Source organism: Cnephaeus nilssonii (genome assembly GCF_951640355.1).
Source record: "Cnephaeus nilssonii genome assembly, chromosome: 13".
Classification (NCBI taxonomy): domain Eukaryota; kingdom Metazoa; phylum Chordata; class Mammalia; order Chiroptera; family Vespertilionidae; genus Cnephaeus; species Cnephaeus nilssonii.
The window spans coordinates 61049005-61065370 of NC_137084.1; the positions used below are offsets into that span (position 1 = coordinate 61049005).

Genomic DNA, 16366 nt, shown 5'->3' on the forward strand with positions numbered 1-16366 from the left:
CAAGGCCATCATTATTTTTTGCATTTGTCAGCCCTCGGGGTCAATGGTTTCCCAGGAGAACATGATGAAAGAATTTCTGATGGGGACCAAACAGAAGGCAGGGCAAGGTATATAACACAGGATTTGGCCAGTAGTTGAAGTAAGACATATCACCTTCTTGGAGGGAGACAAGGGGTATGGTGTGGGCTTTACAGGGAGACAGACCTGAGTTGGAATCCCAGCTCTGCCACACAAAGCTGTAACACTTTAGGTGAGTCACTTAAATTTCTTTTTTTTTTTTTTTTATAATATTTTTTTTTTTATTTTTTTTTTTATTTTATTTTTTTTTCAATTTTTTTATTAAGGTATTATATGTGTACATATCTTACCATTGCCCTCCCCACACCCCACTCCCATATATGCCCCCACCCCCCAGAGTTTTGCATCCATTGGTTATGCTTATATGCATGCATACAAGTCCTTTGATTGATCTCTTATCTCCCCCACCTCTCCCTAACCTTCCCCTTGTAATTTGACAGTCTGTTTGATGCTTTACTGTCTCTGTATCTATCTTTTTGTTCAAGTTTATAATGTTCTTTATTATCCATAAATGAGTGAGATCATGTGGTATTTTTCTTTCATTGACTGACTTATTTCACTTAACATAATGTTCTCCAATTCCTCCCAGGTTGCTGCAAATGATGAGAATTCCTTCTTTTTTATGGCAGCATAGTATTCCATTGTGTAGATGTACCACAGTTTTCTGATCCAGTCATCTGCTGACGGGCACCTAGGCTGTTTCCAAATCTTAGCTATGGTGAATTGCGCTGCTATGAACATAGGGGTGCATATATCCTTTCTAATTGGTGTTTCTAGTTTCTTCGGATATATTCCCAGGAGTGGGATTACTGGATCAAATGGGAGTTCCATTTTCAGTTTTTTGAGGAAACTCCATACTGTTCTCCACAGTGGCTGCACCAGTCTGCAATCCCACCAGCAGTGCACGAGGGTTCCTTTTTCTCCGCATCCTCGCCAACACTTGTCGTTTGTTGATTTGTTGATGATAGCCATTCTGACAGGTGTGAGATGGTACCGCATTGTTGTTTTGATTTGCATCTCTTGGATAATTAGTGACGTTGAGCATGTTTTCATGTGTCTCTTGGCCTTCCTTCTGTCTTCTTTTGAAAAGATTCTATTTAGGTCTGTTGCCCATTTTTTTATTGGATCATTTATCTTCCTTTTATTAAGTTGTGTAAGCTGCCTGTAGATGTTGGAGATTAAACCTTTATCAGTGATGCCATTTGCAAATATGTTCTCCCATGCAGTGGGCCTTCTTGTTGTTTTGTTGATGGTTTCTTTTGCTGTGAAAAAGCTTTTTATTTTGATGTAGTCCCATTTGTTAATTTTCTCTTTAGCTTCCATTGCCCTAGGGGCAGTGTCAGTGAAGAATTTCTTTTGGCATATGTCTGACATTTTGCTGCCTGTGGATTGCTCTAGTATTTTTATGGTTTCCCGTCTTATGTTTAAGTCCTGTATCCATTTTGAGTTTATTTTTGTGTATGGCGTAAGTTGGTGATCAAGCTTCATTTTTTTGCATGTATCTGTCCAATTTTCCCAACACCATTTATTGAAGAGACTGTCTTTATTCCATTGTATGTTCATGCCTCCTTTGTCAAATATTAATTGAGCATAGTGGTTTGGGTCAATATCTGGATTCTCTATTCTGTTCCATTGATCTATATGTCTGTTCTTGTGCCAGTACCAGGCTGTTTTGAGAACAGTGGCTTTGTAATACAGCTTGAAATCTGGTATTGAGATCCCTCCTACTTTATTCTTCTTTCTCAGGATTGCTGTGGCTATTCGGGGTCTTTTTTTATTCCAGATGAATTTTTGGAGAGTTCTTTCAAGGTCTGTGAAATATGCCGTTGGTATTTTAATGGGGAGTGCATTGAATCTATAGATTGCTTTGGGTAGTATGGACATTTTAATGATGTTGATTCTACCAATCCATGAACATGGTATGTTCTTCCATCTGTTTACGTCTTCCTCTATCTCTTTTTTCAGTGTCCTGTAGTTTTCCGTGTATAGGTCTTTTACCTCCTTAGTTAAGTTTATTCCTAGGTATCTTAATTTTTTTGGTGCGATGGTAAATGGGATTGCCTTTTTAGTCTCTCTGTCTGTAAGTTCACTATTGGTGTATAGAAAGGCCATAGATTTCTTGGCGTTAATTTTGTATCCTGCTACATTGCCGAATTCATTTATTAAGTCTATTAGTTTTTTGACGGAGTCTTTCGGATTTTTTATGTACAAGATCATGTCATCTGCAAATAAAGACAGCTTTACTTGTTCTTTTCCAATCTGGATGCCTTTTATTTCTTCTTCTTGTCTAATTGCAATGGCTAATACTTCCAGTACTATGTCAAACAGGAGTGGTGAGAGTGGGCATCCCTGTCTTGTTCCTGTTCTTAGGGGAAATGTCTTTAGTTTTTGTCCATTGAGTATGATGTTTGCTGTGGGTTTATCATATATAGCTTTTATTATGTTGAGGTATGAGCCATCTATTCCCACCTTGTTGAGAGCTTTTATCAAGAAAGGGTGTTGGATTTTGTCAAATGCTTTTTCTGCATCAATTGATATGACTATGTGATTTTTATCTTTCAATTTGTTTATGTGATGTATCACGTTTATTGATTTGCGGATATTGTACCATCCTTGCATTCCTGGGATAAATCCTACTTGGTCATGGTGTATGATCTTTCTGATGTACTGCTGGAGGCGATTTGCTAGAATTTTGTTGAGGATTTTGGCATCTATGTTCATGAGGGATATTGGTCTGTAATTCTCTTTCATTGTGTTGTCTTTATCTGGTTTTGGTATTAGGGTGATGCTGGCTTCATAGAAGGAGCTTGGAAGTGTTCCTTCCTCTTGAATTTTTTGGAATAGTCTGAGGAGGATAGGTTTTAGTTCTTCCTTGAATGTTTGGTAAAACTCTCCTGTGAAGCCATCAGGCCCCGGGCTTTTGTTTGCCGGAAGCTTTTTGATGACTGCTTCAATTTCGTCCATAGTTATTGGCCTATTGAGCTGTTTAGATTCTTCTTGATTGATTTTTGGAAGGTTATATTTTTCTAGGAATATGTCCATTTCCTCCAGATTGTCCAGTTTGTTGGAATAGAGTTGTTCGTAGTATTTTGTAACAATCCTTTGTATCTCAGCGGGGTCTGTTGTTATTTCACCTCTTTCATTTCTGATTTTGTTTATTTGGGTCCTCTCTCTTTGCTTCTTGGTGAGCCTGGCTAGAGGTCCATCAATCTTGTTTATCCTTTCAAAGAACCAGCTCTTGGTTTTGTTGATCTTATGTATTGTTTCTTTGGTCTCTATGTCATTTATCTCCGCTCTGATCTTTGTTATTTCCTTCCTTCTGGTTACACTGGGCTTTTCTTGCTGCTCTTTTTCTAGCTCTTTGAGTTGTAGGGTTAAGTAATTTATTACCATTGTTTCTTGTTTTTTGCAATAGGCCTGTAGAGCTATGAACTTCCCTCTCAAGACTGCTTTCGCTGTGTCCCATAGATTTTGGATTGTTGTGTTTTCATTGTCATTTGTTGCCATGATGTTTTTTATTTCTTCCTTGATCTCTCTGGTGACCCAGTCCTTGTTTAATAGCATACTGTTTAGTCTCCATGTGTTTGATTTCTTTGGATTGTATTTATTGTAGTTGATTTCCAGTTTTATGCCACTGTGATCTGAGAAGATGCTTGATATAATTTCTATCTTCTTGAATTTGAAGAGACTTTGCCTGTGACCCAGCATATGGTCTATCTTTGAAAATGACCCATGTGCACTTGAGAAGAATGTATATTCTGTGGCTTTGGGGTGAAATGTTCTGAAGATGTCAATTAATTCCATCTGGTCTAGTGAGTCATTTAGGATTGCTGTTTCTTTGCTGATTTTTTGTTTAGAGGATTTGTCCAGTGGTGATAGTGGGGTATTAAAGTCTCCTACTATGATTGTGTTGCTATTAATCTCTCCCTTGATATCCTCCAGGAGTTTTTTTATGTATTTGGGTGCTCCTATATTGGGAGCGTATATGTTTACCAGAATTATTTCTTCTTGTTGGATTTCTCCCTTTAGTATTATGAAGTGGCCTTCCTTATCTCTTGTTATGGCATTTACTTTGAGGTCTATTTTGTCAGATATAAGTATTGCTACCCCAGCTTTTTTTTCATTTCCATTTGCCTGAAAGATATTTTTCCATCCCTTCACTTTCAATCTGTGTGAGTCTCTTGTTCTGAGGTGGGTCTCTTGTAGACAGCATATATATGGGTCGTGTTTTTTTATCCATTCAGCTACTCGATGTCTTTTGATTGGAGCATTTAGTCCGTTTACATTTAAAGTTATTACTGAAAGGTATTTGTTTGCAGTCATATCTATTTTTGTGTCTGTATTCCTTCTTACCTGTTTATTTCTTCTTTTTACAGTATTCCCTTTAGCAATTCTTGCATTGCTGGTTTGGTGGTGATAAACTCCCTGAGGCTTTTTTTGTCTGCAAAGCTCCTGATTTCCCCTTCAATTTTGATTGATAGTCTTGCTGGATATAGTATTCTTGGATTCAGTCCTTTGCTTTGCAACACTTTGTATACCTCCTTCCATTCACTTCTAGCTTGTTGTGTTTCTGATGAGTAATCATTTGACAATCTGATGGGTGTTCCTTTGTAGGTAACTCTCTGTCTCTCTCTTGCCGCCTTTAGGATTCTCTCTTTATCATTTATATTTGCCATTGAAATTATGACATGTCTTGGTGTGGGTCTTTTGGGGTTGATCCTGCTTGGGACTCTCTTTACTTGCGTAACTTTTATCTTTCCCATATCCGGGAAGTTTTCTGTCATTATTTCTTCAAATAGATTTTCTAATCCCTGCTGCTCTTCTTGTCCTTCTGGCAGCCCTATTATACGCATGTTACTTCGTTTCATGTTGTCCCGAAGCTCCCTTAGGCTTTCCTCCTGCTTTTTAATTTTTTTCTCCAATTGCTGTTCAGCTTGAGCTTGTTTCTGTACCTGATCTTCTAACTCACTAATTCGGTCCTCTGCTTCTTGTAATCTACTGTTGAAACTTTCCATGGTGTTTTTGATTGTAGCTATATCACTTTTCATTTCTTCCTGATTCTTGCATAAGTTGTTGATTTTCTCATCCATCCGATGTATAAATTCCATGACCATTACTCTGAACTCCTTTTCGGTCATGTTGCAAGCTTCATTTTCACTAATTTCCTTTCTTGGCGACTCCACATTTTCTTTCCTCTGTGAGTTATTTCGTTTCCCCATTCTGGCTATTACCAGAAAGCTCAAGCTTCTGTTTGCGTGGACCTGGGCCGTGTGCTGTGGGGACTTCGCTCCACCCTAGTTTCACTGAAGTGCTCTGACACTAGGACGTGTGACTGTCTTTGGTTGGTGGGAACCAAGCTTGCCCAGGATCAGTGTCCCCAGTGTTCCGTGTGGTCTTGTGTGCACATTTAGAATCAGGGGCCCTGTCTGCACCACACTGTTGGTATGTGCCGAGAATGAGATCCTTAGCATGTGCCAGGAGTCAGAGTTTCCCTGTGTCTGCACCAAGACTCGAGTGTCAAAGTCTCTGTTGCCTTGTGCGGTTTCTCGTTGAGAATCAGGGTCCCTGTGTGTGCACGCACCAACAATTGGGGTCGCTGGCTCTTAGTGTGAATGCGCTGTGAGTCAGGGATCCCAGGCAGCTGTGTCCGGCGTGCCAAATTCCCTGAAGTGGGGCTGCGTCCTGTGTGTGCTCTCTCTACTGAGCCAAACCGGCTAGAGCGCACATTCTTAAAAACCTGAAGGTGAGCCGGCTCAGTGCACTCTCCCAAAGTCCCAGAAGGGGGGCGGAGTCCGTCCTGCGCGCCAAATTCCCCAAAGGGAAGCCCCTCTGTGCACGCTTTTAAGAATCTCCGAAGGGGGAGCTGTGACCCGCGAGCCAAATTCCCCCAAATTCCCCGAAGGGGAGCCCTCTGTGCGCACTGACAGATTTCCCCGACGGGGAGCTGCTTCTGTCCGGTGCGCGAGCGCGCGCCAAATTCCCTAAGAGGGAGCGCGTCCCTGCGCAAGGCTCGGCAGCTTGGGCGAGGGGCGCGCCTATCAGTTACTATGGCGCTTTCCGCACGCCTGTGGGCGCTCAGCAGCTTGGGGGAGGGGCGGGTCTATCAGTTACTATGGCGCTATCAGTGCCTGCGAGGAGGGGGGTAGGCTCTTTGACTCACGGAAATCTGCCGGGAAGTCTGGATTCTTGTTTGTTTGTCTGAAGCTGTGATAGCAGTTCTCTGTCCCCAGTGGCTGCAGGGTCCTGGTTTGTGTCAGAAGCCAGGATCCGAGTCTCAGGCAGCTCTGTTTCCCAAGATGGCGTGGTCTCTGCGTCCGCACCAGCCGCCGAGAAGTGTCCGCTTTGTGCGCGGGGCTCCGCAGTCTAGGGCTGCCCTGTTCGGGAGCCCCTTGGAAGACCTGCAGAATCTAACTGACCCTATCTCATACACACACACACACCACACACATCTACACTCTCCTCTGTGGGTTCCTCACTCACACTCTCTCTCTCCCTACCTTCCTGCCGGTCGCCATCTTTTTTTCTCTCTTAAATTTCTTAAGTTTCAATTTCCTCAACTGTAAAATGGGGACAATAATGTTTGCCCCAGAGCCAGGCATACTATAGGTATTCAATAAACATTAGCTATTATATTTATTTAATTTTAGGGTCTAAAACCAGGAAGTTAAATGAATCACATTCTTCAGTTCACTGTACACTAGTCTCCTGGGTCTATGAATGTGCTATCTATACTGTATTATATTTTGCTTTCCCTTTCACTTCTCTAATTCCCACTCTTATTTTTCTTCTTTCTATTGGTACTCAATTTATTGTCTGTAGGATATCCTTGAATGTATGTTTACTTGAAAAAAAATTAGTACATACCCCGTTACATGTGTTCCTAATGTTTTAAAAATTAACGTGATATTTTGCCATAGTATATAGATCGCAATCCTTTCTTGCTTTTTCTTCATCCAACACAATGTGTTGAGGATCTATTCTCGGTGCTGAATGTATCTCTAGGTCATCGCTTGTGACTGTTGGCCTAGTATTCCACTCTCTGTATCTACCACATTTTACCCACTTATTGGCCCTTCTTATGGACCCCAAGTAACTCTCATGAACTGTCTGTATTGTGCCTTTTAACCTCAGCACAACCTTTTTGATAGACCCAAGCAGTTAATTGAGTTCCACACATACTTATGATTAAAATCATCTTAGAAAACTAGGAATAGAGGGGAGCTTCCTTAAAATAATAAACACTGAAAACCAGATATTCACAGCAAACATCAAACAAAACAGTTCCCTTGAAATCAGGAAGAAGACGGGAATGCCAGCTACCACAATAACTTTCAACATTGTACAGGAAAACTTGACCAACATGATAAGAAAAAAATATGAATAAGAAGGGATGAGATAAAGTAATTTTTTTTTAAAAAAAGGTAAAGTTCTTATTTATTTATATAGTGATTTTTTTAGAGTGGGAGGAAGGGAGAGAGAGAGAAACACCAATTTGTTGTTCCACTTATGCATTGGTTGACTTTTGTATGTGCCCTGACTGGGGATCGAACCCGCAACCTTGGCATATCAGGACGACACACTAACCAACTGCCCTACCCAGCCAGAGCCCAAATTATTATTTATAGATGATCTGCTAATCTATATTCAAACTCAATGAAATCAAAAGACAAGCTATAAGGACGAAGGAGTTTAGCAAACTTGATAAACAATATCAACATACAAAAATCAATATAATGTCTCTATACAAATAACTAGTGAGAAAATATAATGAAAACAAGATCCAGTTCACAGTAATAGCAAAATTTCCAGAAATTAAATAATACACAAGACTTTTATGGAAAAAATTTAAATGCTGTTAAAGAGAAATTGAATAAATGGAGAAATTGTAAGGATGACAGTTCTTTCCAAATTAATTTATAGATTCCATACAACACCAATTAAAAATAGGGCAGGATTTTAAAAGAAGCTTGACAAATTTATTTTAAAATTAATATGGAAGAATATAATTTATAAATAAATAATTGAAAAAAATTTTAAATAAACAATTGAGTAAATAATGGGGGGAAAAAGACTTGCTCCACCAGGTTTTATGAATACTATAAAGAAATCATGATAAAAAGTGGTAAAGTAGTGGTGCACAGCAGAAATGGAAGGCACAGACCAGATCTAGGTATGTACAGGAATTTGTCACAAACCATTACAGAAAGTATACTCTGTTTAATAGATGATGGTAGAGGGGAAATGGCTCACTTTAAAGAGGTAAAATTAGATCCTTCCTCACATCATATGCATATGTATGTTCGTGTGTGTGTGTGTGTATGTGTGTGTGTGTGTATTATTGAAGGGTATGAGATATTTAATGTCATACAATGTTTTTGTAAACTTAGGGCAGGAAAAATTTTCTTTCAAAAAGACCTATAAAGCATAAAATTAAAAATGGTAAATTTGACTATGTGAAAATTAAGGATTTTGGTTGGATAAAGGATTTCATGGTCAAAATTAACAAGTGATAGATTGGGAGTAGATATTTGCAATGTTAAGAAGAAAAAAGATAGCCCTAGCCATTTTGGCTCTGTAGCTAGAGCATTGACTTGTGGACTGAAGGGTCCCAGGTTCGATTCTGGTCAAGGGTACATACCTCGTTTGCAGGCTGGATCCATGGCCCTGGTCCAAAAGTGTGCAGGAGGCAATCAATCCATCTCTCTCTCTCTCTCTCTCTCTCTCTCTCTCTCTCTCTCTTTCTCTCTCTGTCTCTCTCTCCCCCCTTCCACTATTTCTAAAAATCAATGGAAAAAATATCCTCAGGTGAGGATTTTAAAAAGAGAGAAAAAGAAAAGAAAACAGATAAAATGTCTCCCAAATCACAAAGGAAAACATGAGAAGCCCGATTTTAAAAACAGCAATGTTTGTGAACAATCGACAGAATGGAAAACTTCACGGCTAGCCCATAGATGCAAAGGTGCAAGCAGAAAATACAAACTGAAAAATGTAACAGTGTGATGCAACCTTAAACACACAAGATGGGCAAAAACTAGAGAATTGGATAATGGCAGATTTTGGGGGGAATGATGAAAGAAAATGAGAGTCTGGGCCCCTGCCCAAGCCCTCCCCTGTGCTACAGCCCTTCACTGTGTGCTTCTCTCTCCTTCCCGGTGAGCTGCCGCCCCACTGTGCGCTCCCCACCCCCACCCCACCCCCACTGCTCCACCCCCGCTGTGCCGGAACTCCGCGTTTTGTGCGCGCTCCCTCCACCCACGCATGAGACTCTCCACCTCCACCGCCTGGTCTCTGCCCTGCCCTGTGGATGCCAAGGGAAAAAACACCCTAATTGAAGCCTGGCTGCCTTGGAAGTCACCTTGGGCTCATCGGGAACATGACTGGACGTGCCCGCGTTAGGGCGCGAGGCATCACCCGCAGCCCCAGTGCCTCGGAAGTGGGGTACCTCCAGGCCTCCCCGACGGTGCGTACAAGGCTTAACTGGCGTTGTCTCGCTCTCTCTTACCCGAATCCTTCATGGACCCGGCCTTCTTCCCTCCTAGGAAGTAGTGGGTTATCTTCTCTCTCAACTTGGAGTCTTTCCAGGGCTTCTCAAATTGTTTCCTCTGGGGTCTTATCTCAGTAAGATATTAACGTAGATGTTTTGGCCAGTGAAGAGGACTAAAAATTGGAGGCAAGCATGGCGCCCTTGTCTATTTTCTGAATTTTAATTCCTTGATTTGGGAGTAAGTCTTTTGGTAAAAATGGCTGTGCCTTCAGTAGTGCCTTCAATAGGTGGCATGTAATCTAATATGGTTCCTCTTGTTAATTCATATATAAAAATAAGAAATCTCAAGCCCAGATGCGGTTTTGATTTAACCATTGTTTCTTGAGCAGCCTCTGTGGGTAGGGCTCCTTGCTAGACTTAGGCGACTAGAATGAGCTGACCAGTAAATCAGCAACTTCTGAGTGATGTTACTGCATACTCTGTGTATTTGGAGCAACTCAAACGTATTCAAGTGAGTAGTCTGGTCATTATGCCTTTACTCTCGCGAAAAGGGCCTCTCTTGACTTCATACATGTTTTAGCAGGCCGAGATATATTTCTTCTTGAGCAAAGAGAAGCTGTTACTGTGAAAAAAGAGAGTATTTTTTAAAAGAGAAACTATTAATGGTTCCCTTCACCCATTTTATGAACTAATTTGGAAAAGTTTATTCAGGACAGTCATCACCTGAGCTGGTGACCGAGATGCTCTGGCTCAATTTATTTTCTTGCTACAAACATGTTCACCCTGGAGGCCCGTGTCTGTGTGCCGTGGAAGTGCGAGTTGGTGCTCATTGGTACCACCTTCCCCCTGATGAGCTCCCTGACTCGGGTCTCTTCTCTGCCTCTTTACACCTCCAGCGTCCAGCGGCTGTATCTGGCTGTAGCAGTTGGTACTAAACGTTGATGCATGGGGAGTACGATAGCTTGTCCTTATCCTTTCTTCTAGAAGGGGCAATTTCTAGAATCATCTCTCGAGCATTTCACCTGTTGACATTAGCTCATGCTGACTAATGACTTAGGACATACAGAGTTCTTATTTTTGTAATAACTTTTTGGTTTATGAATTAATATCTCCAATATGACCAAACATTGTTTTTTTGGCCCGTGTTAGCCCGTATCTGCTGATCCTAGTGACAATGAAGCATCGTCCAACAAGGGCTTCGAGGACACAAGTAGGATTTCACAGCAATGTAAGTGCCGTGTTCTGTTCCATTCAGTTCCGTTCCATCTGGCGGGAACAGGAGTGCGTCTACTGTGCCTCCCAGCAGCGGGATCTCTTCGTGAGCCTCCCATTCACCCTTTCTTGAAGGACCCCCTGTGTTTGTTGTGTTTCTTTGGGAGCCCCAAACAGCGTTTGCCGCCGAATTTGCGGACAGTGCTTGGCAGTTGGATACCCACAGACAACAGGATGCTAGTTTTCAGATTCTGTCTGTCCACTGAATAATTTTTAACAAAATATCTAAAAATTCTTTACAACAGGTACATGTCAGTTTGCAAGGGTAGTGGAAACCTGGAGTGCCTGCTGCCACTGCTCTTCTTCCTTCCCCACCCGAGGAAGATGTCACCGTTCGATGGTGGCTCTCTTCCCTGCAAATTCAGATTTGGCCTCAGGATACTTGTCAATATGCTATTCCGGGTAGCTGCTATCACACTGTGTGAGTTGGCACACTCCAGGTTTCCATGACACAGTACCACACAAACTGGGTGGGTTAAACAATAGAAATGTACCATCTCATAATTGTGGAGGCTGGAAGTCCAAAATCAAGGTTTTTGCAGGGTTGCTTTCTTTTGAGGCCTCTCTCCTTGGCTTACGTGGCTGGGCCGTCTTCTCCCTGTGTTTTCACATAGCCTTCCCTCTGCCCTTGTCTGTGACCTAATCCCTTCTCATAAAGACACTAGTCAAACTGGATTAGGTTCCATCCTAATGAGCTCATTTTAACTTAACTGCCTCTTAAAAGACCCTGTCTCCAAATACAGTTACATTCTGAAATATTAGGGGTTAGGACTTGGGGATACACAATTCAGCTCATAACCACTGCTGAAATCTACTAGCCATCTCCCCTGCTCTGGCCATGAAGGTAAGTGGTTAGTTGCTAATAACCATGTATGCACTAAGCACTTAGATTCTTCTAGACTCCTAGGATCATCGGCCGTTCTGTCCATGTTGTGCCTGGTTCTCTTGCTCTCTGCCGGGTTTTCTAGCCCTGCTCAAGTACCCTTTGTGATCTGGACCCACAGAAGTGCACGTGGTCCCTCAGAAGACCTGCTCTCAGGCAGTGTTGCTGCCACCATTCCAACCTACCCCAACTTCTCCTCGGGGCTTCCTCTCCATGCCTGCTGCATGTTCTTGTGACTACCAAGGGATGGAAACCCTTCATCTTTTGAGGGCAGATTGCATTCTTATTTATTTATTTAAATGGTGGTAAAATATACATAATTCAAAATTGACTGTTTTTAATTGTACGGTGCAGTGGCAACCATCCATCCATCCCTAGGACGTTCTTCATCTTGCAAAACTGAAACTCTGTACTCATGAATTCCCCATCCCCTTCTCCCCCTCAACCCTGGCAACTGATAGTCTATGGTAGATTGAATTTTCGGAAACCACCCAATATCTTTTGAAACCATGATCAGTGAATGCTATGGATAATCTAGTGGGGATAATCTTTTAAAATTAAATAAATTTTGATATTTTTCCGGGTAGACTCAGACTCCACTGAGAAAGGAATGGACCATACTTTGGAGCAGGTGATGGTGCTATTTGGGGTATTGCATTTAGTTGTTCTATCAAAGGATGGTGGTCAAGTCAGAGATTTGTCACACTATGAATCATATCACTTTTTGATAATAGTCTTTATTTTTATACTAGTAGCCCCTTGCAGGAAGATTCCTGCAATAGGGTTTCCTGCTGCTCTCTCCCCTGCCCCGCTTGCTTTCCTCCCTTCTCCGCCTGCCCTGCCTGCTTGCTTCTCCGCAGCTTCGCTCCCTTCTGCAGTGCTTGGCTTCTTCCTACGCTGTCTTGATATGCAAATTAACCGCCATCTTGGTTGGGTTAATTTGCATACTCTCCCTGATTGGCTGGTGAGCATGGCTTAGGCATAGCAAAGGTGCGGTCAATTTGCATATTACTCTTTTATTAGGTAGGATCTTCCTGCTATCTTCAGAAAGTCCAAGTAATATCTAAAAATCAACACCTCTTTGTACTCATTTTAGCAAAAATAGTCATTGGATTTTAATTTTATTTTTTTCTAGAACCTAACTGTGAGGAATATGTCCAAAGGTGAATGAAATGTTGGCTTGCATTCTCCAGGAAATGATCTAGCATAAAAACTGATGGCAGTGTTCTGGGCATTTCTCTTGTGAATGGGAATGATGAGAGCTTCTGCCCCAAGCTGTGCAAAAGTTGGTGTGGACAGTCTTGGTCTTTGGGTGTTACACAAGCGCTGAAGGAGAGAGAGCATATGAGGGTATGGAGTGGGACATTGGGAGATAGAGCTTAGCCACGAGGGGAATCAGAGAAGACCAAAGTATTATGAGGTAGGACTAACTCAGGGTCTGTTATTTATAACAAAACATGCCATGTGTCCCCGATTTTTAATTTTTATGCTGAAGACTTCTGTATAGTCATGATGGTTTTCGGTAATGTGTGTCAGTTTTATTAAAAACCACAAAAATCTGACTTTTAGTTGTAGATGCATTTTTTTATATAGTAGCTGTAAAAAATATCCCTAAAAAAAGTATGAGTTTTTATGGCGTTCTCTTCATGTTTTAGGTAAAGATGTCGTGTCTTCTGGTAATGCTGAGTGTACTCTCATGAAAAGAGGAGGGAGAATCTTCCCGGATGTCATGGATTTGGGGGTCTGTACCAGAGAGAAACTCGCCCATGTGAGAGACTGCAAAACAGGTACCCAGTCTTCATGTGACTTATTTTTTTAATGTCACCAAATCTTGCTTAAGGAATTTTAATTTTTAGATCTAAAATAAATAAGTTCATATGTTAACTTAAAAGATATTTATTGAACATTTGCTATATTCAAGGTATTATCTAGATACCCGTTGTTTTAGTCTCCATTCTCTTTTTTATTAATAAAAATAGTAGTATTTTCCCCAAAGTGACATTTCACTTGTGGAAAAGATTTTTCTCCTTACAACTGGGATAGGAGTTAAGAAGATGTTTTGTCTCTTTTCCAACCCTTTTCCTCTGCGGGAATAATACCGTTTCTGGACTTGAGCTGCAAAAGAAAAGTGTTGCCTATTTCTGGAATTCTTAACCCAGAAATTGCACCCAGAATTGTGGGCATATGCATTTTCAGGGAAGTAGGTCTGTTGTTTTCATTGGATTCTCCAAAGGCTTTGTGACTCCTTCCCAAAAGTTAAGACTCCTTCATGCAAATCAGCCTTTTTTCAGACTTTAAAAAAAAAATGTTTTCATTGATTTCAGAGAGGAGGGAGAGATAGAAACATCAACAATGAGAGAGAATCATTGGTTGGCTGCCTCCTGCACACCCTCTATTGGGGATCGAGCCCGAGACATGTCCCCTTGACCAGAATCAAACCCAGGACTCTTTAGTCTGCAGGCCGACTCTCTATCCATTGAGCCAAACCAGCTAGCGCCTTTTTCAGACTTTTTAAAACGATGCAACAAACTAAGAAATGTATATATTGTTATCCAGCAGTGCACACATATAATTGAAACAAAGTTTCGTGAACCAGTGCTCGCCCCAACGGTGCGCGAGGCACTCTGATCCGCTTCTGTTGTGTTCTAGTCTTTTCAGGAGACGTGGTGGTTTGCCTGACGCGCTTTCATAACTGCAGCACTAACAGGTCACGATTAGTTTGCAAATAGTGGTGTAGATGATCTCGAAGCATCTTGCCTAGCTTTAACCTTCTAGGATGACGTCTCTTTGTCCATGAGTGAGCAGCAAAAATATGTTGTCATCTCCTCAGGATCTGGAAGAACAAAAGAAAGCTTTTGTTTAATTAAAATAACACAATAATCCCTGCTCCTAGCAGGTTTGTGCCACAGGCAGAAGCTGAGGAAATCCTGAGACACACATGTTACTTTTTCTTTCTTATCACCGGTGGGGGCTCATGTTTCCACTCCCTCCATGAGAAAAACAAAATAGTGCCTATTTGATACAATGCTTCCCCCCCTCCATCTCCAAGGGCCTTCTCTGGGATTTGCAGAGCGTCTAGCCACCGATGGAACTGTTTCAGAACTTCCAGAAGTATAGTTAACTTGATTACCTGGACTTCCAAGAGGCTGGGGGTTGTATTCGTGGTAAGAACAGGACAGTGTCTTCATCGTTTGAGAGCAGCATAATTTCAGAGCATCATCCTAAAATATCAGTCGGCCTGATTGGAATTGCACAGAATCAGGGCTTTGGAAGGAGTTCTAGGGTAGCTGAATTCAGATGCTTCTTTTCTCCCAGGGACAGGAATGTCAGGTCTGCTCGCATGTTCTTATGAGACTTCTTTTACACAGAATCCCTTTTTAATTCCCAAACATATGTTTATAGGACTCTATAAATGCTCTCAGGCTGCAGGTTGATTAGCTTGTCTTGTGTCACCGAGCAAGAATCCTGGCTTTACAGAAACAACTATGCATATGCAAATAAATTTTTTAATGATGTGATTAATATTAACATGGTGATATTTTTTTTGTTTTATTTTGTTATAAAATGTTTTTTATTTGTTTTTCCTCAGGTTCCAGTGGAATACCCGTGAAACTGGTCACCAATCTTTTTAGCTTAGATTTGCCCCAGGACTGGAAGCTCTACCAGTATCATGTGACATATATGCCAGATTTGGAATCTAGAAGCCTGAGAATTGCTTTGCTTTATAGTCAGAAGGAACTTTCCAACAAAGCAAAGGCATTCGATGGTGTCATCCTTTTTCTCTCAGAACAGCTAGAAGAAAGGGTACAGTATGATTACTTTGTAATACATACACACACACACACATGCGCATATACTAATGCTCATCCATGTATATTTATGAGGTCAGCTGATTTTCCTGACAGCTGGAATGAGTTTTTCACTCCTTTCTTCTTTCCTATTCCCATGGCCGAGAGCAAAAAGACTTCCTAATTTGAGACCTCATCAGTAATTTATTTCCTAATTAGGAAGTTGATGGTCTGGCAGTTTGAAAATAAGAGCTGTAATACAAACACCACTTTTTCAACTACTTTTTTTTTAAAAGGTGACTTTTCCTTGAAATAGGCATTATTTTTGTTGTTATTGTTCGTTTGTTAATCCTCACTTGAGGATATTTTTCCCATTGGTTTTTTTAGGGAGAGTGGAAGAGAGAGGGAAAGACAGAGAAATATTGATGTGAGAGAAACACATCGATTGGTTGCCTCCAGCATGTGCCCTGACCAGTGTCCAGGCTGGGGAGGAGCCTGCAACCAAGGTTCCTGCGCTTGACTGGAACTGAACCCAGGACTCTTTGGTCCACAGACCGACGCTCTATCCGCTGAGCCAAACCGGCTAGGGTGAAACAGGCATCTTTTAAAAAATGTATTTTTGTTGATTTCAGAGAGAAGGAGAGAGAGAGAGAGAGAGAGAGAGAGAGAGAGAGAGAGAGAGAGAGAAAGAGAAAGAAACATCAATGATGAGAGAATCATTGATCAGCTGCCTCCTTCACATCTCCTACTGGGGATCCAGTCTGCAACCCGGGCACGTGCCCTGACCAGGAATAGAACCTGGTGACCTCCTAGTGCATGGGACGACACTCAACCAACTGAGCCACACCGGCCAGGTGAAAT

The 16366-nt window shown here is 41.5% G+C and overlaps 1 protein-coding gene across 2 annotated transcripts in view; it reads left to right on the plus strand.

The window, feature by feature from the left end:
- PIWIL4 (piwi like RNA-mediated gene silencing 4) overlaps positions 1 to 16366 on the plus strand; it is a gene marked incomplete at its 5' end in the record, with an annotated part of 110300 nt that overhangs the window by 59173 nt on the left and 34761 nt on the right. The window contains 4 exons of one of the 2 annotated variants that reach the window (XM_079789373.1): positions 9452 to 9538; positions 10712 to 10790; positions 13373 to 13504; positions 15307 to 15521. In XM_079789373.1, coding sequence (XP_079645499.1) covers positions 9452 to 9538; positions 10712 to 10790; positions 13373 to 13504; positions 15307 to 15521 — 513 coding nt within the window. Of the gene's footprint in view, positions 1 to 9451; positions 9539 to 10711; positions 10791 to 13372; positions 13505 to 15306; positions 15522 to 16366 lie in introns of those variants that run through there. The other variant, XM_079789372.1, reaches the window with a different exon arrangement.